General features: G+C 44.4%; 1 protein-coding gene across 1 annotated transcript in view; it reads right to left on the bottom strand.

The window, feature by feature from the left end:
- LOC146784046 (acyl-CoA dehydrogenase family member 11-like) overlaps nucleotides 1-26,760 on the bottom strand; it is a 502,630-nt gene that overhangs the window by 148,168 nt on the left and 327,702 nt on the right. The window contains exon 10 of the mRNA XM_085635447.1: nucleotides 14,863-15,003. Within this exon, the coding sequence (XP_085491573.1) occupies nucleotides 14,863-15,003 (141 nt within the window). The remainder of the gene's footprint in view (nucleotides 1-14,862; nucleotides 15,004-26,760) is intronic.

The raw sequence follows: 26,760 nt of genomic DNA, 5'->3' as shown, positions 1-26,760 counted from the left end.
AATTGCATCAAAAGACGGCCAAAACGGAACATATGCTTTGCAGCACCTAGTTTGCCCAACGCTCATTGTTGCAAACAAAACGCCCGCTACTCTGGGGAGCTGAAACCACGCAGGGGGCTATCTAAGTAGCGCTAAGACGATGCACCGTGGCCAATGGTGAATGTATCGTACTGTTCTGTAATAACATACGCAGGCAACAGCAGAGGCTGTCTGAAATTGTAATAATCGCGTGAACGCCGATGGGCTCAGCGAGAATACAGTAAAGAAACCACAACTCTACCCCTAGGTACGCTAAGAGTTCTGGACTGAATATTTATCGACTGTGCGCAATATTTCAGACAGTACACAGCATGGACGCACTGTGCCAATGACCCTGTAGTAACACAGCTTCTCACGAAACAGCATACTCCACGAAGGGGCGCTATACATGGACCACAGCAGCAACGCTAACTGTGCAGCGTAAAAATTTCAATGATGGGCAAAACTGACAAGCAACAATCGAAGTTAACATTTGAGACCAACAGAAACCAAGAACGACGATAGTGCATTCAGATACTGAACTCGAAATGGAACAGGCAAGTGGATCAACTATGGAAACTGCACTACAAGCCATCCAACAAAGCCTGTAAGCAATTGATGGGAAGATAGATACCCTTACCCTCAGGGTTGACAATATGGCGGCAAAACTAGACAAACAGGGGGATCGCTTAGATGCCGCAGAACAGCGAATCTCAGCAGTCGAAGATGAAGCAGGAGCCATGTCCAAAAAATGTAATGACACGGAAAAGCTACATGAAGTGATAACCAACAAGAACGAAGATTTAGAAGCGAGATCCCGCCGTAATAATATATGCATTATGAGCATTCCGGAAAGTGCAAACATGGGACGCTTAGAAAATTATGTTGAGAACATGCTGAAAGAGGTATTTGGCATAGACAAATTCTCCCCCATGCTCATTATTGAAAGGGCGCATAGTTCACTTGCCCCAAAACCACCGCCAGGTGCCCCGCCACGACCATTCATATCTCGAGTTCTGAATTACCGGGACCTTGACTCGATACTGCGATTAGCTCGAGAGCAACAACAAATCAACTACCAGGGTAACAGCATCTCCTTTTATCCTGACTTTACGATGGCAGTCCAAGCAGCGCGAAAGGAGTTTACCCATGTGAAGAAGAAATTGCGAGATATGGGCGTAGTGTATGCCATGCTGTACCCTGCCAGGCTGTGGATCACACACGAGGGCCAGACGAAAATACTAAATAAACCGAAAGCGGCACAGGATTTCCTGAAACAACTGGTTGTCAAAAGAAGAAACAGAGCAAACACGGTCACCTGTGCATTCAGACTAAGACAGAGGATATGTTATCTACTCAATTGTACTGAACTGTAATTACCTGTTATTAAAGTGTATGTCTGGCAACAGGAAAGAGATATGCTAAGGGGTAGTAAAAGGGATATGCCCCGTACAGCTGCCAATACATAAAGACGATAGGTCAAGGCACACTGCATTGTAAAAAAGCAATGATCAGCCACAGTGTAAACTTTTAAACGCATACGTGACACTAAAAGTCGAAAAATACAGACACTTGTCAAACGTCTATGCCGCATTCCGCTACAAGTACCCTTAGCTGTGCACAATGCCATAGAAGACTGTACGGTACTGTGAAGCAAGGGATTCATATGGGTGTTAAGAACGATATAACAGTGATACACCCTGGTTGTGACAGGACGATACAAAGAGTTGCATAAAGTATAAGTCAGAAAAAAACGATCATTTCGGCCACATCCGCTTGGCGGATGAGAAAGCGGGCACCAGAGCCCCCCTTCTCTCCCCCCCCCCCCCCCGAGGGTGATCCCCAACAAATTTAAAATGCTATTCATGTTATGTTGGTGGGTATGTCTTTGGCATGGTTGGGATGCTAAAGTGGGTGGGGGGTGTAAGGGGTTGAATGTTATAACAGGCATTTATCGAAGAATACGGTACTACTAGAAATTGTCATGCATAAGTTATGTATGAATAATAGACACAGAATCCAACTACCAGACGCACACGCGAGAACACCAATGAAGCAAGCTATACAAAAGCACAAAAAATACCTATATGGATAGCAGGAAAGGCACATCATCAACCAGATTATTGACTTGGAACGTTCGGGGACTTAACAACCCCAGGAAAATACGGCATTCACCTACTTAGACAGACACCATATAGAAATAGCTATGCTACAGGAGACACACCAGCCTGTGTAGCTTGGGGAGCAAATGGGCAGAAATCATAATAGCGTCCTCCTACTCAACATACTCAAGAGGAGTCTTAATCCTTGTTAAAAAAGGGGTGCCATTTACAATAGATAACATGATTACAGATGAGCAGGGAAGATATATAATTGTCACCGGGAACTTAAGAGGTACACGATTGGGGCTGGTTAATGTCTATGGCCCGAACATAGACGATCCAGATTTCTTTCTAGATATATGGAGAAAACAGAGAGAACTACCAGATATGGAAATCCTATGGGGAGGGGATCTCAATATATCCCTTAGAGAAGATCAGGACAGATCAGGCACTTCAACAGAGCCCCATAAACGGGCAGCACAGATAGTAACGGATGGCATGGCTGAGTTAAAGATGGTAGATCTCTGGCGGCTGTGCAACCCGCGAACACTTGGGAGCACAGACACATCTACAGCGCACAACAGCTGGTCGCGCATTGACTACTGGCTGGCAACGGAAGAGGCTAGCACATGGGCACGGGACATACAGCATCTTCCAAAGACACAGTCGGACCATAAGTTGGTATTATTTTCTATCGATCTCCCAATGTACATATCTCCACCATATATAAGGAGATTCAACGCTAAAGCACTGCTGGACCCACTATATAATAATACAATTAGAGAGGCTATAGAAGAATACTTCACACTAAATAAGGATTCGGTAGACAATGCAAGCCTACTTTGGGAAGCTTTTAAAGCCACTATACGCGGAACCTGCATAAGCACTAATGCGGGAATATTGCGTGACATATGGGCCCAACCAACTAGATGTGAAAATACCCTCAAACAATTAGAGGAGGAATATGAACGAACACATAAAGCTGAGACGCTAGGCTACATTAGAGACACAATGACTGAATATCATGAATTTGCCGACAATGAGCTTAAATTCATAACAAAATGGCAAGTGGCTTGGTCTTATGGTGAGGGCGGCAGGGCAGGCAGAGTGCTGGCACAGATAATATGCAATGAGCGCAAAACGCAAACAGTCATTAAAATAAGAGACGCACGAGGCATGCCGCACTACGACACTGCAGGTATACTAGAAGCATCCATGGAAATGTATCGCGAACTCTATGCTGTACAACCCACAGCATCTGCATAAGAAGTTATAGAATACCTAGAGGACATAGCACTAGCATGGTTATCTGATAATCAAAGAGAGTGCTTAGACCAACCGATTACAATAGAAGAGGTCAAAGACGCCACCAAAACACTACCCAATGGAAAAACGTTGGGGCCCGATGGCTTCACGGGGGAATTCTATAAGGAATATGAAGAAATATTGAGCCCGTACATTGTGGAGATGTACGGAGACGCCCACAGAAAAAACATTTTCCCACCAACACTACGGGAAGCATTAATAATAGCTTTATTGAAGCCCGATAAGGACCAGGAAATATGCGAGTCATATAGGCCTCTGTCCCTCATTAATACGGATGCAAAAATATTAGCTAGAATTTTAGCCACACGACTAGAACCGCTTATGCAAAACCTTATATTACCAGATCAATCCGGCTTCATTCCCGCTAGATCTATGACACATAGCATACGCACCATTTTTGCGCTATCACATCAGTTAAATCCAGAGTTGGAGGCAGCGGCTGTTCTATTAGACGCAGCCAAAGCCTTTGACTCTGATGAATGGGTATACTTATTCACAGTCCAACAAAGGATGCGCATGCCCGGTACATTACTGAAATTGTTCAAGATTTTGTATACCGAATCCTGATTAATCCTCCTGACCTGCGCCGCCCAGCCGCCGCGGATTACCGGCATTGAAGTGACTGGCGTTCTCCTGACACCTTTATCGGCGGGTTTGGTGGCTGACTCGGTGCCTACTACGACCTCCGGCGCTCCCACGGGTCCCTGCGTAGATGGCCGCCGCTGGACGCCGAGGGATGTGGACGGGGTGCTGAGCTGGAATACTGCGGGTGATCGCGGGGGAGGAAATGCTGGCCGTGCGACTGGAGTCAGACCCTTACGTCCGGGTCGGACTCCCCCGAGCGCCGGCAGTGGTGTGGACGACGTCGGAGCCCCCTAATGCGAGCTCTCCTCCGCCACCCTGAAGACAAGCGAGCGGACTCCATTTTGTAGCGTCTTCCTGCGGCGAACGGCCGGTTCTCGCGGTGGCCGTGGGGCGCTCTCGCCCGGTGCAGCTCCCGAGTGGAGCACGACGCTTTTCCGGTGTCTACATCCTCGGATCATAGTCAATTTTGTCCCGTCACTAATTGCCCGCAGTGGAGATGACAATGGCGTCTGCTCTTCTTGCTGAGACGCTGGCTGACCCTGGACTCGCAGTGTCTGCGCGCCCATGTGCCCCGGAGCTGATTGCCGCATTGGAGGAACAGCGGGATAGTGCGGACCGATGCTTGGTACAGAGGGACCCGACCTGTGGGGATGTATTGGCCGCCATTGTGGCGTTAAAAGTGGCAATGCAGAGTACTTGCCGGGCGCTGACCCGGAGAATCGATGAGGCACTGGTTGCAACGGGACGTTCCCGGCTGGAGGATCCCCCGCCGCCCCTGGTTTCTCCTGGAGGTGAAACAATGTCGCAGAGTGGGGGGCTGGTGGTGCGGAGTCCTCCTGGCTACAATGTAACGCGTCAACCCATCGACACGGATACAGTTGCAGGGACACCCTTCACTTTGAACGTTGTGACTCTGCCTACGAACTATCTGCTGAGACCTAGCCTTTCGCTTCCCTTGCCAGATGTTACCCTGAAAGCACCTATCGCTCGAGCCTCTGTGGCATGTTACTGCTGCGTTTGGGACCCTGTGGTGCGATACGTCTTCATTGTCCCCTTTCCTCGAGAGCGGCCATCTTGTCTCTTTGTCCTGGCTGAAGGTGACTCGCAGCAATGGACGGGCCTGAATCATATCTGCCGGTCCGGACAGGGGTGATGGCATGCCGGTTGTCGCTTTGGTTGGATCGGCATACGGGGCCCTGGACTGATACACGTTTTGTAATTTTGGATGAGTAGTCTTTAATGACCAGTTTTTGTTACATGTCGCTGCGATTTCGCCTCCTGTTTCCTTCTTCTGCCGGGGGGAGGACTTGTGAAGTGCTGAAGTGCTGGGTGTTATTGAATCGGGACCACCGGGTTTACGTGGGTCTTTTGATACTGTTCTGTACATGGCGCAGGATGTATGAGCGGCGCGGGAGCCCGGGAGTTCGGCAGTGTGGTGGGCTCCTCCCCGCTTTATGGTCTTTTTTCCTTTCTTCCTTCCTTAATTCTATATTTCGGGTTCCTATGGGGCGACAGACACGTAGCTAGGGGGGGGGTAGGCCATAGCCTCGGCATGCGTGTAGGGTGGGGGGTCTTCTTCGATACGTTTTTTGTTACTATGGGCCTTCTTTTTCTTTCTTCTGTCCTTTTCCTACGTCTTTTTCTAGGGTCAGTGGGGGGGAATGGTGTTAGGAGGGTAGCGGCTGGGAGGCACATTTCGCTGCGTATCTATATCCTGGTATTATAGTTTCGTGCCGCCATTTTAGATATGTTCACTGTTAGTTGACTCTCCTGTTGGATGTTACCCATTTATTGTATGTTCGTCTGTTCTGTGCACTGATCCGTTCTAGCTCTGTATCTCCTTAACTTTAAAACTTTTTAAAATTAACCTTACTGTCTCCTGCCACTCAGTGCACGTGGATTTTGCAACATAGGTCGTATGCTTTTAGGTGCTGCCGTGCCACCGAGTGGACGCGTACTTTGCTATCAAGCATCAGAAGTGTCGAGGCCGGCCGGATGGTTGTAGGCCCGTATTTGTCTTGTACACAGTGCTAAATAAAGGTTTAAAAAAAAAAAAAAAAAAAAAGATTTTGTATACCAAACCAGTGACGCTCAGCAAAGTAAATAAGCATATATCAGGCATATTACCGATACAACGCGGCACAAGGCAAGGGTGTCCACTATCACCTTCACTTTTCGACATCGCCCTATAGCCATTAGCGTGTAAAATTAGCCAACGGCATGCAAATACTGCACTGAAGTTCATCCAGCGCCCCATAAGTATCTCATTAAACGCTGATGACACGGTCCTATAGGTGTGAGAGCCAAGAATTAACCTACCTCCACTGTTGCGAGAATATATTAAATTTGGCAGGCACTCTGGCCTACAAATAAATTGGAGTAAATCCATGATCCTTCCATTAACGGAAATCACCCAGCTACATCATGTGGAATTCCCCCAGGAATGGCAAATAGAGCCAGTCAAATACCTAGGAATGTGGCTCCACAGGGACCCAGCAACAGTAATAAAAGCAAACTACGGAACAGCGAAAGTTAAATTGGAAGCGCAAATTGAGCAATGGATCCGACTACCATTATCATTGGCAGATAGAATAGCCATTATAACAAGCATTGGCATAGCCAATAGGTCTCGCTTTTGGGACCTTATAAGTATTTAGTTATGCAGCACAATATCCTTGGTGCAACAACATCAACTGTTGCATGGTTAAACACGTATAAGGTCCCAAAGGCGAGACTTATTGGCCAATGCTTGTTTTCCTTCCAGACACAACGCGTTTGAAAGTCAAATCCCAGCAGACAGTTCACTTTCAGCACACTCTTCGTTTGGCTTCCTAAGCAGTAAGAGAATACACAGAGGCACCACTAATGCGCCCAAACAATCAATCACCGGCAGTTACACCAGACACTGGTCACCAATCAAAGGTCCACCTTCTCCAAAACAAACACTGCAGGCCATGCTTCTCTTTCAGAAAGAACGCTAAGAGCAGCCTTCCTGCCTCTCAAGGGCAATCAAAGCCACTTGCTGTGCTATTGAAAAACAAACACAAAATACAAGCAGCAATTAAAAGCTCAAATGGTACCTTGCAAGCAGAGTTTCAAGTCAGGAAAATTAAACTGGTTGGAAAAAAATTGTGTGGGGTGTGATGGGCCTCGTACAACAAAAAGAAAAAAAGAAAATACAATAAAAAGTCTATGAATTGAGAAATACAACTCTGAAGGGCCACGCAGGCACATGCTTTCATTTTAGTCTTCACTAGAGAGGTGTAAAGATTCAACACTTATTGCAGCTACACAGCTTGTCGTTTTTATCACTCGCTCGTAAAAACGATCGGACAGGATAGTTTGCTCTCTGTGACTCCATGCAGTGTGTGCCAAAAAAGCACATAAAAGATTAGAAGGAATCATGTAAAAGGAGCTGCACGGGCAAAGAAAACTCGAGGACGTTTCACCACAGAGAGGCAGACACCTGGAGGGGGGAAGGGAGGGGGAAAGCTAGAGAAGGGGGCACGAGTCTGACAGGAGCCGTTGAGGGGGCGCCGGGTAGGGGGAAGATGCATGTTTGGAACAGCAATACCCGTGGGGGAGGGGGAATGGCTGAGAAACGGGGCGAACTAGGCACGAGACCTAGGGAGTAAAGAATTATTCCTCAAGAAAAATACATTGCTTTGCAGACACCAGGAAAAGGATTACACCTGTTCAGCACTAAATTTAAAACGACCCATTGCTCATTGAAGGTGGGAACAGGCATGAGTTAATTGCGTGGTTAATTATTACCTCGAGCACGAGTGTGGCTGCAGAAACGCAGGTCCTTGCAGTTCGGTCCTCGAAGGGGCTGCTCTTACCAAGGCTGGGGCGTCGCTACCAATGCTGCAGCAGGTACGATTGCACCAGGGGCCCAGAGGCCTTAGATGTTCACTGTAGCCTGACTATTAAAGAATCTAACTTTCCAAGCAGAGGTGAGGCGGGGCCATTGTCGTTGCTCACACGATTGGCCCATGGCACCCTTGCTGCGCCTATGACTGAAAGCCATTTGTGAGTCGTTGGCAAGAGGCAAGAAAGTGTCAGGTAGAAACAAGAGCAATTCTTATATTCAATTAAAAAAATAACCAGTAGATGGCAGTGTTGTCCAGGTCTTCCAATATGGGGAGAGAGTGAAGTAAAATCGTCACACGGCTCGAGCAGGCACTCTAATATAACTGCCGAAAACAAAGTTATAAAATCGTTCAAGAATTTAAGCCCACATAAAATGTAGAGTGAGATCAAATGAATAGTCCTCAATGGCGTCATGATGAAAATATCAGGAATGTAACACAGTTGTTTCTATGCGTGCAGCCAGAGAAAATAAACAAACGAGAAGGGAGGGGGGAATGCCAGCAACAGAGGAGCCCGCGAAAGTGAAAGTGATCGTGATTACGATCTACGGAGGAAAGACACATGGCGCTGCGCGCGTGCACGTTCACGTGCACTGTAGCTTTAGGCCACGGCAGCACTTTGAAAAAGCCCAGATATAAAATGTCTCTTGAGCCTTTGGCTCGCGAGCCCTAAAAATGGTTATCCTCCCCCAAATTCCTCTATTTATTTAACAACATTCCCATTCCGCCGCCACACCCAGTCTTCAAAAGGCTCACCACAATCATAACAAAATTAGTATGGACAGGAAAACAAGCACGCATTGAACTACGAACATTAACACTGCCATATATGAAACGGGGCTTTGTGGTACCAGACTTTTTACTATATTATTTATGTACGCACGCGGAATACGCGCACAACTGGTACCACCCAATAAGGTATTTGTCGCACGTAGCAGTTGAGGACGGAGATTCCCATCCCATCCCTCTACAATGCAAACTACCACACCAATGTACACATGTGGCCAAAACTGAAATAAACACAATCCAAACCACAACACTAGTATGGCAGGCCATGGGAAAACTAGCACGTAAGCTACTGCTATATGCACCAGCAATGCCACTACAACAGCACCCATCAATATCTATGACACAGGGTAGAAACAGCATGGAATTGCTACAGCAAGTTGGCTTAGCCACAATGAGTGACCTTTATAAAGAAGGTAGCTTCATAGATCATAACCATTTAAGCTACATAAGCAATCAATCATTATTGTTCAAATTTGCATACCACAGACTTAGAGGAGCGATAAAGACACTATATCCCACTTTTCCTGATGAACCTCCAATGCTGAAACCACTACAAATGATCATCACTAACTCAAACAATGCACATATGGTAACAAAACTGTACAGAGCACTACAAGATGATAAAGCGAATGATGCTAGTAAAACGCAAGAGAGATGGAATACTCACCTAGAATCCCCTCTTACTGAGGACTGGCATAGCTGCTGGGCACTAATGGAAATGGTAACCCCTAATGGAAACTTGCGTATAATACACTATAAATATTTACACCAAATATACTATACCCAACTCAAATTACACAAATATGGACTCCGGGCAGATGCCAGGTGTAAAAGATGTAGGGAAGACCGAGTTGACTTTATACATATGGCGTGGCAATGCGCCAAGATCAGAGCCTATTGGGAGGAAATCAATGTAATATTGGGTTGCATACTGGAAACCAAAATAGAATGTTCAATACAAGTATACTTACTAGGCCTAGTGACGCATCTGCGCTCCTTGAAACGTAAACTCTGTGCAATAGCGCTATTGTTGGCAAAGAGAAGCGTATCAATGAACTGGGACAGTAAAAAATCTCCCAACAGCAAACATTGGATTCTTGACATGGTGTACTATAGGGATAGCCTGAAAACATAAGAACTCCCATCCAAGTCAAGACCAAAAGATTATTGGGCACCACTAACGGACTATTTACGCTCTAACCCAGATATGCTGTCTATACCTGCTGTATAAATGAGCGCACCTCGGAGAAAGTTGGAATTAATATTGTAGTGTACCACGTATTATTGATGTATATGTGTAAGTTGCACTGTTGCAACGTGCAGAGACGAAGCCTGTGATGTTTGTTGTATATGCTTGTGAAAATATACTAAAAAGCTAATAAAAAAACAGAAAACGAGCTATGTTCCACAACTTCCCATTACTAGTTTTCACCGTCTGACCTTTTATTTCAGTGATAGAAGTTGGTTCCCTAAATTTTGATTTTCCTTTTTGCAAAAATGAATCTCTAACATGAACAACATCACCTACTGTAAAATTCACCCAACATTTTTTTTCTTTGCAATTTCATTTTGTTACATCTCTCACTACTGAATTTTTTACTAGAATTCTTGGCCCTGTGTGATTCACTGAATACATCACTCTCGCCACCTAATACTTTGGATTTCCAAAATGGATTCAATGTCGAAATCACTTTCCTGCCTTTCATTACCTTGAACGGAATAATTCCGGTGAATGAGTACGGAGTGGTCATGTGAGCCCATACTGCATCTTAAATACGGGTTTCTTAATCAACCTTCGCCTTAATAGCACTCTGTATGCCCATCAGTACCATGTTGAACCTCTCAACTTTGCCATTGGCCTGGGGTTGATACAATGGAGTGCACAAATGCTTCACCCCTATTTTAGCCAAGAACTCTAACATAGCAGCCTGATGTAAATTAAACCACATTGTCTGTTAAGAGTTCCTCAGGAATCCCTTCTCTACTGACCACATCCTGTAAGAAACAAATGACTGACTTAGTGTTGGATTCTGAAAAGCCTCTCACTTCAACCCACCTTGACAGATGATCTATTAATACAACGAAATACCTTATGGTGTTTGGTAATACATGGAAAGGACCTAAACCATCCACTGCTACCATTTGCCAAACTCTGTCCGGACTCAATACAGGTCTAGGAGGAGGTGTCGCTGTGGATAAATGTCTGTCACTTTATGAACACTGTAACCACTCCCATACCAATATCTCCGCTGGGCTACCAAAAGTAATTCCTAATTCTGCGTTCGGGCTCAGACATGCCAAAATGACCAGTATGTATTCTTTGTCCTAAACGCCTGGGAAGAATCAACTTGCCATCCCGCAATAACAAATTATTTTCTAAAGACAATTTATCAGCCACTTTGCAAAATGCTTGTAAATCCCCTTCACTGCCTTCTCATTAGGCTACCCTGTGATAACAAAAACTTCATGACCTGTTTTAGCACCACATCAGCCTCTAAAGCAGTTTGCCATTCTTTGAACAAATCACCCTGCCCTCAACACTTTTGATAATGCATCTTCAATTTTCTCTTGTTCTTTTGTTTCTAACTCACTATTCTTAATGGGTAATCTATATAGAAAGTCGGCTTTTACGTTTTTTCCTCCTGTGATATGACCGACAGTAAACTCCAACAACCTGGTTTACAATTTCACTAATCTAGCTGTTCCTTTCTTTGTAATCTTGTATGTAGATAATACATCAACCAAAAGTTTATGGTCCATTCTTAACCAACACATCCTTTCCCACAATTATGGTCTGAATTTTTCTATCTCCCCCACAAACAAGCTAGCATTTTCTTCTCCATAACTAAATATCTCATCTCTAGTTCCATCATTCTTCTAGATGCAAATCCAACTGTTCCCTCTTTATCTCCAACTACTTGCGATAGAGCTGCACCCATACCATATGAAAGAGCATCAACTGTGACATATTTATCACAACCCTCAACGTATTCCGAAAGTGCTGGAGTTGGTATTATACATTGTTTAATTAACTGAATTGTTTTTGGACAAGTTGAGGTCCAAATAGAGTCTCCTCCTTTTTTAAGAGATTCCTGAAACATTCTGAGAGACCTGCAAAATTTCTAATAAACTTTGCGTAATAATTTGCATAAACCAATGAACGAACGTAGTTGTTCTTTATCTGTTGGATGGGGAGTATTAATGATACGTCAACAATGCTGGGTTTGAATTTCACACCATTCTTCGAAATAATATATCCTAAATATTCAATTTCGTTCACACCTACTATACACTTATACTCTTTAAGTGTTGCACCATTTTTCTGCAAGGTCACTAAAATCACTTCCACTACATTATTGTGTCTCTCTTCTGTGTCAGTATGAACAAGTATGTTTTCTTGGAAGACAACTACATTGGAAATGTCTTGCAGCATTCTGGTCATTACCTATTAAAATACCAATGGGGCTGAGGCTAGTCCTAATGACATGTGACAAAATTGGAATTTTCCATTGGGTGCGAAAAAAACTGTTAAGTGACGAAAATGTCCAGAACCACCTGATGGTACGCCGCTCGAAGGTCTAATTTAAAAAAACCTTTGGACTGACCTACTGTCGTGATCAGATTATCTACGAGTGGTAAAGGATAGTTCTCAACCCAGATCACTTTGGTTGAGATATCTTACTTCAATGTACAATCATAAATCGCCTGATCATAGCGTTGCATCCACTCTTTCAATAATTCCTTCCTCTTGAAATGTCTTTAACATCGGTGTGAATTCACTCCTTATACTATGTGGTACATTGCGGGGCCTATGCTTCGCAGGAGTCACTCCCTCTTTGACTTTAATAGTGTACACAAAATCTTTGATTTGACCAATTCTGTTCTCAAAAGTACTTTGAAATGTGTGTTTCCAATGCAACTGATCTGATGTAGAATTCATGATAGACACAGGACATTTCCGACCAGGTTTGATTATCATGCCAAACTCCACCTGATGCCATCATCCCAACATATTTATACCCTTCTGTGCTACATAGGCTTTCCCATGTATGATTTTGTTCTCGAATGATAAATCACTGCAAGAATAACCCTCAAGATCTATCTTACTACCTTGAAATGCAGTAACCACCACATCTGAAGGTAACAACACCATATGCAACCACAATTCCGTATACTTGTCAATTGATATTGTCATTCTTGAACCTGAATCAATAAGAAGAGAAATAGCACAGTTTTCAATTTTCACTAAAGAATCACCATACCTTTTCGCGTTTCGTACAATGTTAATTTCCACACAGTCCATTGACAATACTAATTCTTCTGTTTTTTTCTCAATCTTTTCAGGTTCATGACACCCTCCATAGCCCTGAACACAACTAACCGGGACACGTCTACCACCCCTGCATACTTTTCCACAATGTCCTACTATTTTGCATCTCCAGCACTCTTGTGCAACTGTTGGACTATTAAAATTAGACACATGCATGGTTGATCCACACCTAAAACATGTCAATTTTGACTGACTGCATGCAGCATTAATATTTTTTACACTTTTGTTATGATTGTCTATGCTACTTTTACTACCTTCTCCATAATTTACATTGTCTATAGAAGCACGTGGTCCTTTGTTCTGGGAACTATTGTTAACAACAGATATGTGTAGATGTTCAGCTTCTAATTGTTTGGCATCCAGTTGCAAACATTCTATGCTCCTAGCTATAACTATAGCTTCATCCACAGATAGCTTCTTGCACAATAACAATTTTTGCAGAATTGTCTTTGAATTGCATCTACTCATATGAGCGTTGTTGTGACTCCATCACAGATGCTTTGTGGCCATAAAAGTCTGTCGCTTGACTAGAACAATGACAAACCTCAAATAGGTAAGTATTTGGTCAACAAAATGTCCTGAGACATTACCAACATTGCCGCTGCATAATTACATATGCCAAATGTTCAGTGAAAAGGCCGAACCTTTCAGCCACATGGACTCGCTCAGAGGTGATGTGTCTCCTGGCTGGCATGCCGATAAATTCAAATTCACATCTCCGCTACAGAGACATTTCCAGCATCCATTCATTTATTGGCAACCCGGGAATAAAAATCTGCAGTATGGCCCAACGTATTTGCAGTCCTTGCTCACGGGCCTCAAATATTTTTTTGCAGATATTGCAGACAGTATGCAGCAGGTCTAAAGGGCCCATGAGATCAGCACTAACTGGCTCCAAGGTTCTCTCCCTCTACATCATCACATTCTACAATACATTCTGTAACACTCCCATTAATATAAACTCAGCAGATTACTAAACACCACAGGTACTGAGTTGAATAACCTTAGTGGGATGAAGGTGAAGGTAGGCCCTTGGTGTAAGCTTCACTCTGCATATTTGCGCTTATTTGCATAATGCCCAAGAGTGTGAACTTAAAGGATACATAATACATAATTCCAATTTAGGAGGGCTCTGCAATGGTTTTCACCAGCCAATTGCCAACGTAAGCGTGGAGGAAGACGACCATGTGGACTGTCCCCGTGCTCAGAGTGAGCCGTTCATTTGCCTAGAAAACCACAGCTGGTGAGCGCTTCACATCAGTGGATGTAGATTGCTATCAGTAGCATATGGGCCTGGGAAACTGGGGGGTGGTGAATGTGGTAGTGACGCAGGAGCCTGGGAAATCGGGAACAAAGGGAGGTTCACATTGTAGTGACAGCTGCTATACTAAAAAGCTAAATAGCAGGTCTGCTGGTACCAGAGTATGGATTGATACACACCACCTGACGGAATACCAGAGCCAATGGAACACCTTTGTAAGTGGACTAAAATAAATTCTGCCAAATCAAATGTTGTATTCAAGGTAATCAACTTGTGGGTGTAGCCCAAGTCTTTCTCTCAGTAGGGCTTCTTAAAGTTCTTTTTGTGGTGACCACATTTTCTTTTTTACACAAAAAGGTTCTGTTAACTAGAGTTCTAAAATCCAGGGAACAGAGCAAGTAATACTTCATACACAAGTGTGCAACAGTTAAACTGTGTATGTGGAATCCGTTTGTACGTTTTGAAATCTGTGAAGCAATTATTTTGCAGATCTCGTTTTTTTTGCGTCGGAGAGAAACCCCAAAAGAAAAACTTTAGCCTTACACTGTAGGCTCCCTTCTGAAGCCCGATGTACCTTACCTGTTTTCCTGTGTAGAGTTTGACAAGCGGAGTTAAAAGACGGAGGATGTGAGTTTCTTGTAGAGTTGCCATATTATTCTCTTCTAGTCCCAGTAGCCGTGAAACCTCCATAAGTAGAAGAAATGCACCTCGAGTTTGGACCTGGACAATTAAGAATGACATATCATAAATAATTAAATATATTTTTAAAAGAAGAACACCAAGACTGCTTTTCCCTTTACACCCACCACATGGCATAGCATCCTACAATCTCTGTCTCTACCAGATCTTGCATTCATCCTCAACTGACTCAAAGCTACCTTATAAGAAGATAATACCCTACCATCATCCTTTGTCAAAGCCCTCTCTGGAGAATCTCTTTCATCCTTGTTAATGCCTTCACCACTCAAGGCAACTAACTGGAAGCTCTTAAGATAGGCCATACTTTTTCACTCCTGGAGAAACCCACATTACACCCTGATGACATAGTCACATTCCGGTCCTTTGCTCACCAAGCCTTTAACCACAAGATCATTGAAAAGCAAGGCTACCAATCAGTTTTCAGATCACACTGAATATGGAGACAGATAATTTACACATCATAGATGATGCACTTCTTATCACAGATGAAGATGACTTCTGCCTCCTGATATTGCTTGACCTCTTAGCCACCTTCAGCATCCTACCCTCATGCACAAACTGAAATCACAAATGGCATTTACTGGAAACATCCTTCACTGTTTCTTCTCCTAACTATCTAACCAAAACCAGTTTGTCCACATGGAGAACGCCAGGTCCAGAAGTTTCCTGTTGTCACATGCCGTCCCCCCAGGGTTTCATCGTGCCCTGGTAACAGATAACGACTGCCTAAGATTACATTTTTAGGCCCACGTTCTCAATGCAGAATTCAGAGTAATACACTTATTGCAAAGGCCTGAATGGCTAAGACCAGACTATCATGTGTTTTAGCATATAGGAGTATGATGATAAATAGTGGATTTCAAATTTATGCATTAAGAACCCAACCAGTATAGTGCTAATCTCTCAAACCAGAGCAGGCACAACAATTGAGAAGCACACTCCGCCCACAAAAAATATGACTGAGTTCCGCTGAAACGCAGTTCAACTCAGCACCTATAGAAGCCTTGTGGGCTTTTTATAATTTTTTTGGTTTGTTTAAAAAGTATCTTACTTCACTACTGTTCATGATGAAAAACGTTGTAAGCCTTGACTATGTGACTCAGTTTGTGAGACACATATTAGCAGTTTCTGTGGAAAATTCTAGTTAAATGAAAATATGCCAATGGCTGTCTGCTTGCACTGAACAAATTGAAGAATTGGATGGCTTTTGAAAATAGAGCTATGAACTAACACAGAATAGACAAATAAAAGTGATATTTTTATTCAGACACAACCATGATCTCTTTTTTATTTTCAAGTATACTTGCTCACGACATTAATAGAAGCATATGGTGTCAGAACTGTAGGGAACCTGCTCAGGGCTAGGCAAATAACCTTCAATTACTTTGTGTACTTTTTTAGTTTCACACACAAATCACAAATATCCGTGCATTGCAACAGACATGGCTTTAAAATGGTTTCTAAAATTCAAAGAAAACAAATCTAGATTTTTTTTAGCAGAAACAAAAAGCATTTGCGGAGTTATCACAATACAAAATCAAAATCCATACATCATTCATATCCCTCGAAAATTCCTGTTTCAACAAAATACAGCAGCTTAGAAAAACACAGGATGCTGAAACGCCTGGAATAGACAGAAGACTTTTCCTACAGACCAAATGCAAAAAGTTTATTTTTCAATTTGCAGATGCCCCTTTAGAACATTCTGCTCTCGATTAATCAAGAATACCAAATCAAGCCAGTGAAATATCAGTGGTCAGAGAGTGTACCCCAAAAATCTGGACTTATATGGAGAATCAGTTCTCCCCTTTCATTTTCATAAATCAACAGTGATCTTAATCTAGATGCAAAAAGGGAGGAATCGTTGAATTAATCTCAGGCACTGGTAATTACTCAGTCCACATTCCAGTCCATTGGGTTTGTGTCCATGATGCCAACCCAGTCAGAGACTAGCCATATGATAATCAGGCCTAGTTTTGCTGCAGTAAGTGCAGTCCAGTCTAGTCCAGCCCGACCTGACAGACAAAATCCCCTTTAAATGGGAACAAAAGTATTACCAGATAGGTTTCAGCCTATTGTGGACTCATCAGTGAGATGCAGCTTGAGTTTAATGGCACAGTGAGCACGAAACTCCAATCTGGACCAATATTATAACTCTCTTGACATCGAGTGGCTAGAATGATGCACCTCTGAGCACCTCAATGTAGATTGCAAGTTGGAGTAGCAGTGTCCCTGAGGAGCAGAGTTCAAACACTGAAGGGTGTGAGACCTGGCCATTTCAGGGGGTGAAGGAGGAAAAAAAGAGTCTCAGTTGAAATCTAACGAAAAGGATATAATGAAATATGACACTTTAGAGTAAGAAGCCTCAATTTATTTGAATTTGGTTTAAAAAAATGTACTGTGCCTTCAGAAAGGCATGCACTTGTGTGAACAAATAAAACATTTTTGTGGTCAGATTTATTTATTTGTCAAGTGTATCAGTAAAGGGCACATTTACCTGTAAATCCAGTACTTCAGCCTTGGTATCTTTTATATATTCACATGCCTGAATCATTCTCCCCTCATCAGGCTGGGAATCCTCAGTACCATTAAAATAGTAGTAAATAAACAGTGCTAAAAAGACCATAGGCCTCAAGAACCGTGCCGGTTTAGTAGCACAGCCACCACATTGGAAGTCAAATTGCAGCCAGTGAGATTGAAGTGCTAAGCTCTCCAACGCCCCCCTCGAGGAAGATACAGCTCAGATTTCATAGCCCGAGTGTGAGGCGTACATATGGTAAAAGTGGGATTGTGACTCAGGAGGGTTGTATGCGAATGTATGAAACATATCAACACTGCGGAACTAGAGTTACATGCAAGTAACTCATTTCTTCTCCAGCAGTGGATCTTTCATATATTCACATGCTTGAATCAGGCTAGCACACAGTATATAGCATTTGAATAAAGAAAGCACTCTCACATTTATTGGAACAGGTTGCACAGAACTGCCTGCTTCACTGCTGTGTTGCCTGCTGCATTCAAAGTAAGGCAGCATTGATTGATCAACATGTGCCTGCTCCTCCATGTGGCCGCCCAGCATATGTCTTGTAAAAACACTCCGGTATAAAGTGCAGCAATAGTCACCAAGCTTCGGGTAGACTGCACACCCACTCAACCCAGGAGTAGACGCCTCATCTTGCTGTGACAGAAGATGATGCAGGAGGGCAGCCAACATGATATACTCTGGACACTGAACTGCCTCTTCCTGTATGACTGAAAGACACAAACAGCTGGTCTGATGTGCCCAAGACCCATATGTACGAAATTCCTATTCCCAAATAGGAAATTTGTAGAAATCGTTATTTGGGGATCGCAAAACGGAATGTATATAACTTGCGATTTGCAAATAGCGATTCCTACAGATTCGCAATCGCTATTAGGAAATAGAAATTTAGGACATTTTTAAATTGTGATTTTCTAATAGGAAATTTCAATTTAGGAAAGGGAGCATCCTGGAAGCTTCTGTTTGCTTTATAGATACCACTAATCCTGAAGTACTGGGTATTTTAGACCCAGCGGTGCAGGGGCACACACCCTATGACTTCTGGGTTTCACCCTGTTCCGGACCTACAGAAACACAGAGTCTTCTGGGTGAAGTCAAAGAATCGTTTATTGGCTGCAGACCAATGACAGGTATCCTAGAAGTACAACAGCGTGTATGTTCTCAGGAGACTGCTGAAAATCATAGGAACGGACTTCTCCTTAAGTACAAAATATCATGCTCCAGGCACACATTCCTTGGTTTACGATATGGTCATATAAAGGCATACATTACAAACGAAAAAGCAGAGTCATGATGACCATCCCACATTCCAGTTCGGCCAGCCCATAATGATTTACACAGTAAGGTTCAGATCCCATGTTTGAAGTAAATAGACCCCCCAATAAACATGAGCATCTCCTGTTTTGGGAAACAAGTCATAAAGCAAGAACAAGCAGGTGTGGAAGAGATTAGCCGGGGGATTGTGTAGAATGAAAGGATTTTATGACGGGTCAAACCCTGATGCTAATCACAGGTGGACGGAGGAAGGGGAGCTCGTGAGACCGGTTTGACCCAGGGCAGCAGAGCCAGCTGCCCAGGTCACAGAGAAGTCAGAGGGAAAGCCCATGTACTGTGAGGCCCGTATTAACTCCATCATAGCCTATGTGAGGGCAATGACAAGATGGCCACTGCTTCCAAAATGGAACCCGCGTAGTTGAGCAGAATAACGTGTACACAGTGCATTCATAGCTAGAACGGTATATAAAGCACTCGTACATGCCGCATTTACCATTTGCAGTTCGCTAATACCAACATAGACAGGGGTAGGGCCCTGTCCCCTACGCGGTCCCGAATATTAAAGTACGACAGACCCTCCTTTTGCCCTTACATAGGCAATCACTATACTCATCTTAATCCGAGTCTAGGTCAATGTTCACGAAGTCATGGAGATGTTGCTGTAGCATCATCCTGTTACTTAGCTCGTCCCTCGATACAGGTTTCCTTACACATAAGGTAGCACAGAGACCACATATCGCAGGAGCACACTGTATGCACAGACAGAACAGGAAAAGAATGGCTAAGATCATTCCAATGACCATCAGAACTTTCCAACCCCAGGCAGATATCAATTCCCAGAACCACCCCATCAGTGACCAATCTCCCTTATCCACGTGTATGGCTTCAGATATTTTATGGAGTTTGGAGATGGCTTGATACACTGTTGGAGCATTATCTGGTATGAAAATGCAGCAACTGGATTGGATGACCTTGCATACCCCACCGCGGTCTGCAAGAATAACGTCTAGAACCATGCGGTTCTGCAGAGTCATAAGGCGATCCGCTTGGAGCTCAGCTGTCAGATTACTAAGGGCACCAGCCGTTACATTGACAGTGGATTCAACCACACGAGTCAGCTGTCTCAGGTTCCTACTATTGACCATAGGTCCCCAAAACGGCAGGAAACCCAAGAAGAAGTCTCCTGCTTCCTGACCGGCAGTGTCCTCCTTACTAATCACACCTCTCACAACTCTGGTCTTGTGATAGTCAGAGGCAGCAGTAAATGTCGGCGGTAGCAAGTTCGCAATATAACATGTGCCCGAGAAATCAGGGGGCAGCCATGTATATGCTCGGTCATGACAGATGAAATATGTGCCCTTAGCAGCCAAAAACGCAGGGGAAAACTGTGACGGGAAAGTTTACGTTTCAGTACAGTCACTTCTTCCCAGTTGAGCCCTAGGATTCTGACCATTACCCTGTAAGCAGAACCGACCCATGTGGGGTACGACCCAGATTGGAGATGAGATTTTTCGCTGTCTTTCACCCAGACTAATACTATACCCCGTCGCGTTCCATCCCACATAAGGTCTCAACTCTTCTTTGGGAATAGAGGAGTATGCATTAATATCCCTACTCATATCGGCAACTCCTTTCATCAAAGCCTTATTATTGGTGATGGGTCTGATGGAACGCGGTTGGCGAGGGGAGTATGTATCTAGAGCATAGAGAAACATGGTTTGGAATGCCCATGACGATCCATTGTAACTGTACGGTAGCACCAGGTAGGGAATACCCTTGTTAATGGTATGGGGCATTAACCCACACACCCAGCAATTGGTCGTATTCATTACCAGTTGGTGCTGGTGCAAGAGTTGGATAAACGAGTTATTTACGAACTCTGATCGTCTGGTCTGTTCGTGCTCAGGCAAAGGGTGAAAAGAGTGAGAGGAGGCAGTAGAAGGAGATATAGGCTGTTGAGTGGGTGCAATGGGCTTTTGAGCGGAGAAAAACACAAATCCTACAATAAACATTATGATACTACACAGTGTAAAAAAGCACAAAAAGACAAAACATTTACTTTTTACAATTCTACACATCCTTGCGTTAAAGGTCATTTCCTCAATCGGTCTCTCCATCTTAAAAAACTCCATCCTCTACTCGGGCCGCTCGCGGCGGATGAGTTTCTTCCGCTAAGGAGTACGCCTGTCAGTCCAGGGAAACGCCCTAGACTAACCAGAACCGTCGACCTAGCGTCTTCGGCCTGTACCCCAAAGTCTTGGCACCGCGACCCTGCGGCAGAACCCGGATGGTGGTTCGAAAAACAAAAATCAAGAAAGTCCTTCAGATGGGAGAGCAAAAATGTCAAAAGGGAAATAATGAGGAAATCTTTATTTGTCCATGGGCCTAGGTCTCAAATTATAGCGGAGACGGCCAGGTGCTGTTTGGTCTTGAAACAAAAGTTCAGGCTCAGTGGTGTCCAGTCGACTCGATGGTGGCACAGCTTCCTGCAGAATATTGTCACTCTCTTGGTCTGAAACTGTGTCTCTTAAGCGTGCGTCACTGAATGGTACAAAGCGAGGTACAATGTTTGTCTCTGAGTCGGCGATACCCTCCTTGACCCACTGGTCATATGGCAGAGGCAAGGGGACTACTTTGCAGTGGGTACCATGAATCCAGTGCTTCTTCCCTTTCACTCGCACTGCTGATCTTGTCGAAAGAAGAACAAGATGAGGGCCGATCCAGCGAGGCTCGTCGTTGCTCTTGCGCTGGAAATTTCGGACCAGGACCCACGAGCCAGGGTTGATAGGGTGTCCAGGAGGTTCAGAGGCTTGGGGAAGAGTATCATGTACCTGTTGGTGCAAAACACGCAGTTTAACAGTCAAATCATACAGGTAATCGAGCAGTACTGGATGCTCAATCTCACTGAACTTCGTAGGTCTCGGTACACCCCATACGTTGGCGGGACGGCCAAAAACGACCTCGTAAGGACTAAGTCCCACTCGTGAGTGTATGGTCATTCTAGTAGACAGGAGTGCTAAAGGCAGAGCGTCAGGCCATTTAAGACCGGTGCTCGCCTGGATTTTGGCCAGCTTGAGTTTTAAGGCTCCATTGTAGCGTTCTACTAATCCAGCTGATTGGGGGTGATTTGCGGCGTGGAACTTCTGCTTTATCCCTAGCCCTTCACATAAATTCTTCATCACTTTACCCACAAACTCACTTCCGTTATCACACCACACCATTCTTGGCATCCCAAACCTAGGAAAAAACTCTTTCACAAGGGCTTTGGCTGTGGATAGGGCAGTGTTATCTTTCAGAGGATAAGCCTCAATCCATTTTGAGAAAGCACAAACAACCACCAGTACATATTTCAGGTTGTTGCATCTTTCCATGTGAATAAAGTCCAGCTGCAAAACTTCAAATGGACATGATGGGGGTGCAAAGTGACCAGCCGGAGTTGGGGTTCCCCTACCAGGGTTGTACTTCAAGCATACTATGCAATTCTTGACCACATTCTCTGCACACTTGGGAATCCCAGCATTCTGCCATACTGGAGCCAACAACTTGCATATACCTTTCGTACTGATATGTGCCATTCCATGTGCCATAGTAACTACTGGAAGCACATATGCATCAGGCAACAACCATCGCCTATGTTCTGTCAGATCAATCCAACAACCATTCTCATCCAACTTACCCATACTCTCTCTCCACTTGCTTAACTCTTCCTCTGTGGCTTCAGCTTGAAGCGACTTCACACTCTCTATTGTGTTCTCACACATTCCCACATCATTAACCCATCTTGCGGGACCTGCAACATACATTCTAGTCTTCACATTCTGTGCCGTTTCTCTCGCGGTCTCATCAGCAAACGCATTCCCACGTCCAACATCATCTGTGACTTTCCTGTGCGCACTGCATTTCATGATCGCAACTTGCAACGGTAGGGTCAGTGACTCAAGGAGATCATTCACCAACTTGCCATTCTGAATTTTAGCTCCATGCGACGTCAGGAACCCACGCTCCTTCCACAAACGCCCAAAATTATGAGCCACGCCAAAGGCGTACTGGCTATCTGTGTATATGTTCACTCTCATTCCTTCAGACAACACACATGCTCTCGTGAGGGCGATTAATTCTGCTGCTTGGGCCGAATTATGTGGCACTCGTGCAGTTTCCACGACCGTGTGCAACGTCGTGATAGCATAGGCAGCAGTCGTGTCACCATTAGGGAGCTTGAAGCATGAACCATCTACCCATAAAGTGCCATCACACTCAGTCAGGGGAGTATCTTTCAGGTCTACTCTCCCTTTCGTCTCTTCTTCTGTCCTGAACAGACAGTCATGTTGCTCAATCTCATCTGAGTCTGCTGGAATTGGCAACAATGTGGCTGGATTCAGCGTATTGCATCTCTTTATGTGTATGTGATTAGCTAACAGTGTAAGTTCGTAGCCCGATAATCGTGCACTAGTCAAGTGTTGTGTCTTAGTTCTATTTAATAATGTATCAACAGCGTGTGGAACCATGACAATCAATGTGTTGTCCATTACCAAACCAGACGATTGTCGGATAGACATCGCTGCAGCAGCTGTCGCTCTCAGACAGCTTGGCAATGCCCTTGCTACAGGGTCCAAGGTGGATGAAAAATATGCGCATGGGCGCGGTCTGTCGCCAAAAGGCTGTGTTAACACTGACAACGCACATCCATCTTTCTCGTGAACATACAATGTAAAAGGCTTACTGTAGTCGGGAGTACCCAACACAGGTGCTGAACATAATGCATTACGCAATTCCACAAAACTCTTCTGGCACTCTTCAGACCATGGGATAGGATTCGGTGTGTCTTTGCATGTTAATGCTACTAAAGGTTTTGCCAATAAAGAAAAACTAGGGATCCAATGCCTACAGTATGAAGTGATGCCCAAGAAAGCACGCACTTCTCTCTGTGTTTTTGGCACACTCAACTGTGCAATGGCTTGAATTCTTTCTGGGGTCAGTTTCCTTCCCTCCTTCTCTAAGAGATGACCTAAGTAGGTCACTTCTTGTCGACAATATTGCAGCTTAGAGAGAGACACTTTGTGATGGAATGCGGATAAATGGCGCAACAGTGACAATGTGGCTTCTTTACAGATCTGCTCAGTATCCGCGGCGATCAGTAAATCATCCACGTACTGAATCAGGATAGCGCCACTAGGTAAAACAAGTGCATCAAGCTGCGCTTTCAAAGCCTGACTGTATATGGATGGACTCTCACAGTAGCCCTGGGGAGCGCGTTTGAAGCGGAAGCTTCGGCCTCCCAGACTAAACCCAAAAATATCTCTACTCTCTTCTGCAATTGGGATACTAAAGAAAGCATTCTTTAAATCGATCACTGAAAACCATACAGCAGAGGCTGGAATCATCGTTAACAAGGCAGTTATATCGGGGACAACCGGAAACTGTGGCACAACAATCTTATTAACCTCTCTAAGATCAATCACAAACCTGTAAACAGGTGGCTGTGAAGGATCCGTTCGTTTTAAGACAGGTAAGATCGGACTATTGCAAACGTTGCCTCTTGTCTCTTCTATCACACCCTTATGAATCAAGTCGCTGACAATGTCTAACAATGCTTTCTGCCCTTCATTAGAGATCTTGTACTGGGGAATACGTGGCAGTCTGACATTAGCCTTTAAAGTCACCACATATGGCGGTATCTCCAAGGGGCCCACATCATTGGGACCAGTAGCCCAAAGGGCATCCGGAAGGGATGACAATTCAGGTGGCATCGTGTTTTTAGACAGGTACATTGGGGAAATCACTTTCCTATCTAATGTAAGTTGTACTCCTGAAGGAGAACAATACAGTGTAGCGTGCAATCTTTTCAACAAATCTAATCCCAGTAAATTCTCACCACAACCTGTTGTCAGGATCAGGGGTGCTTTCAGCTCACAAGGTCCAACAGAAAGTGACATGGGACTAGAAATCGGGTTCCTAACTGGGGCGCCAGAAAAACCTACTGAAACATTTATATCGCCAGACAAAGGTGCGCCAGGGAGTTTTGAATGCATGATTGAACTCTTTGCAGCACCAGTGTCTAGCAGAAAAGGCTCCGTTACATTGGCTGTAGTCACCTCAACATACGGTCCACTCTGATCCACTGGCACTGAAACAACTCCCTCTCTCTGTCTATGGCTGTCCTAGTAATCATTATTCTCTGCATCACCGTCCTCTGCATAATAATCATTATTATAATACTGGGCCGTATTGCTAATCGCGTTAGCTTGCTGATCAAAGCTATTGATGGTACTTTGAGGCGGCAGAGGACGCGCGTTCTGGGGAGCATTTCCACGCCCTCTGCCTCTAGGAGCTTGCTGACCACCTCTACCTCTTGCGCCATACATATTACCGTTCCGCTGCATTAATTTAGGGCAACTATATTTAAAATGACCTTCCTCTTTGCAGTATGAACATTGGTTGGGACCTACAGGGACACGTGGTTGGTAATACCCGTTCATTTGCTGATTGTTCTGAAACTGTTGGGGTTGGTGATAGACACCTTGGGGTTGCCTATAATTATTCTGACCTCCACGTGGCGGATAGGCCTGCTGTAAAAGGACCTTTGTCTTCAGTTCCTTCGTTTTCTTCTCCGTTCTATCTTTCTCGTCTTTATCTCTATTTTCATAATACTGTGCAGTAGCCAGTATTTGCGCTGAAGAAGAAACAGCCCAAGAACTTTCTGAATCTTTTAACTTTTTACACAGGTCAGGAAGTAAATTCTGCACAAACTTATCCACAAACAGCCGTTGGCCACCCTCAGTACTCATATCTTGCCCACTGTGGTCAATAAACGTTTCTTCAAACCTAGTAAAGAAGTCTGACACTGTCTCATCTTTCTTCTGCTTGCATGCAGATAACTTGTCCCAATTTACGCGCATTGCAGGCATTAGTGTCTTCATATACGTGATGATTCTACCAGGGAGTTCAGCTACTAAAGGTTCTGGTTTCGCACCACCCGTTTGTCTAGCATCAGCAGCAACAATGTTGGCCCATGTATCCCCTAGTTCTGCATTGTGATCTACATTACGAATTGATCCCCATAGAGGCTGTGGAACAACATTGCCAAACAACATGTCTATATCGGCCAGATTCATAATGCATGACCCTGCCGTCTGTGACAACTCTTTATAATAACCTGCTGGGTTCTTACGGGGATCAGGTAAGGACTGCTTAAGCGCTAATACTTCAGAGCGCTTCCATGGAACATGCACCCAAACACGCTGGAAATGCGCTGCCACAGCGGGGTTACCACCGACAGCTGCAACCGCTTCCTTCCATACCGGGGGAACTTCTCTCATGGGGTATTGTCGCGCTTTTGCCTTTTTCCCCACAAGGACTTCTTGTTCAAACAATGACTGTTGGCAATCGTCATTCCTAAGTGACAATACAACCGCAACTGCTTTATCTACTTCGCGGTCCACAATTATACCAGTTCCAAAATCGAACCTCACTCTACACAATTCCTGCGGACTCGGATTTTTACCACTATCCTCCAATTCTTCACAGAGAATTTCGCACATTTTCTCGAACACATATCTCTGTTTAGGGGCATCCCATTGATGGAAAGTATTGACAACTGATTCCACATCATAAAGTGAAGGAAAAACGATCCATCTACGCGCCATGTGATCTATTACCTTTTTCTCATCGGGGTTAGGCAATTGGCTGCGCAGCTGCTTACGCTGTAAACCAGGAGTTGCACCAGATGACCCAAAGAGAGGAGACATTAATGTAGTAACCACATTAGCTAAGCGCTGTCGCGCCGAAGGAGAAGCTGAGGCGAGAACAGGGGGAAAAACAGAGGGAAGAAAAGAGGATGTAGAGACAGGTACTGGAGTGATGGAAGGGAGAGTGTTAGGGGAGGCAGTTACTGGATTAGGCAAAGTCGCAGGAAGTGCGGGGGCAGTTGGAAGCACAACTGGCGGCCCTTGAGAGGGCTGCGC

Source organism: Triturus cristatus, chromosome 11 (assembly GCF_964204655.1).
Source record: "Triturus cristatus chromosome 11, aTriCri1.1, whole genome shotgun sequence".
In the NCBI taxonomy this organism is placed as follows: Eukaryota; Metazoa; Chordata; class Amphibia; order Caudata; family Salamandridae; genus Triturus; species Triturus cristatus.
This window is presented reverse-complemented; position numbering and strand designations above follow the sequence as displayed.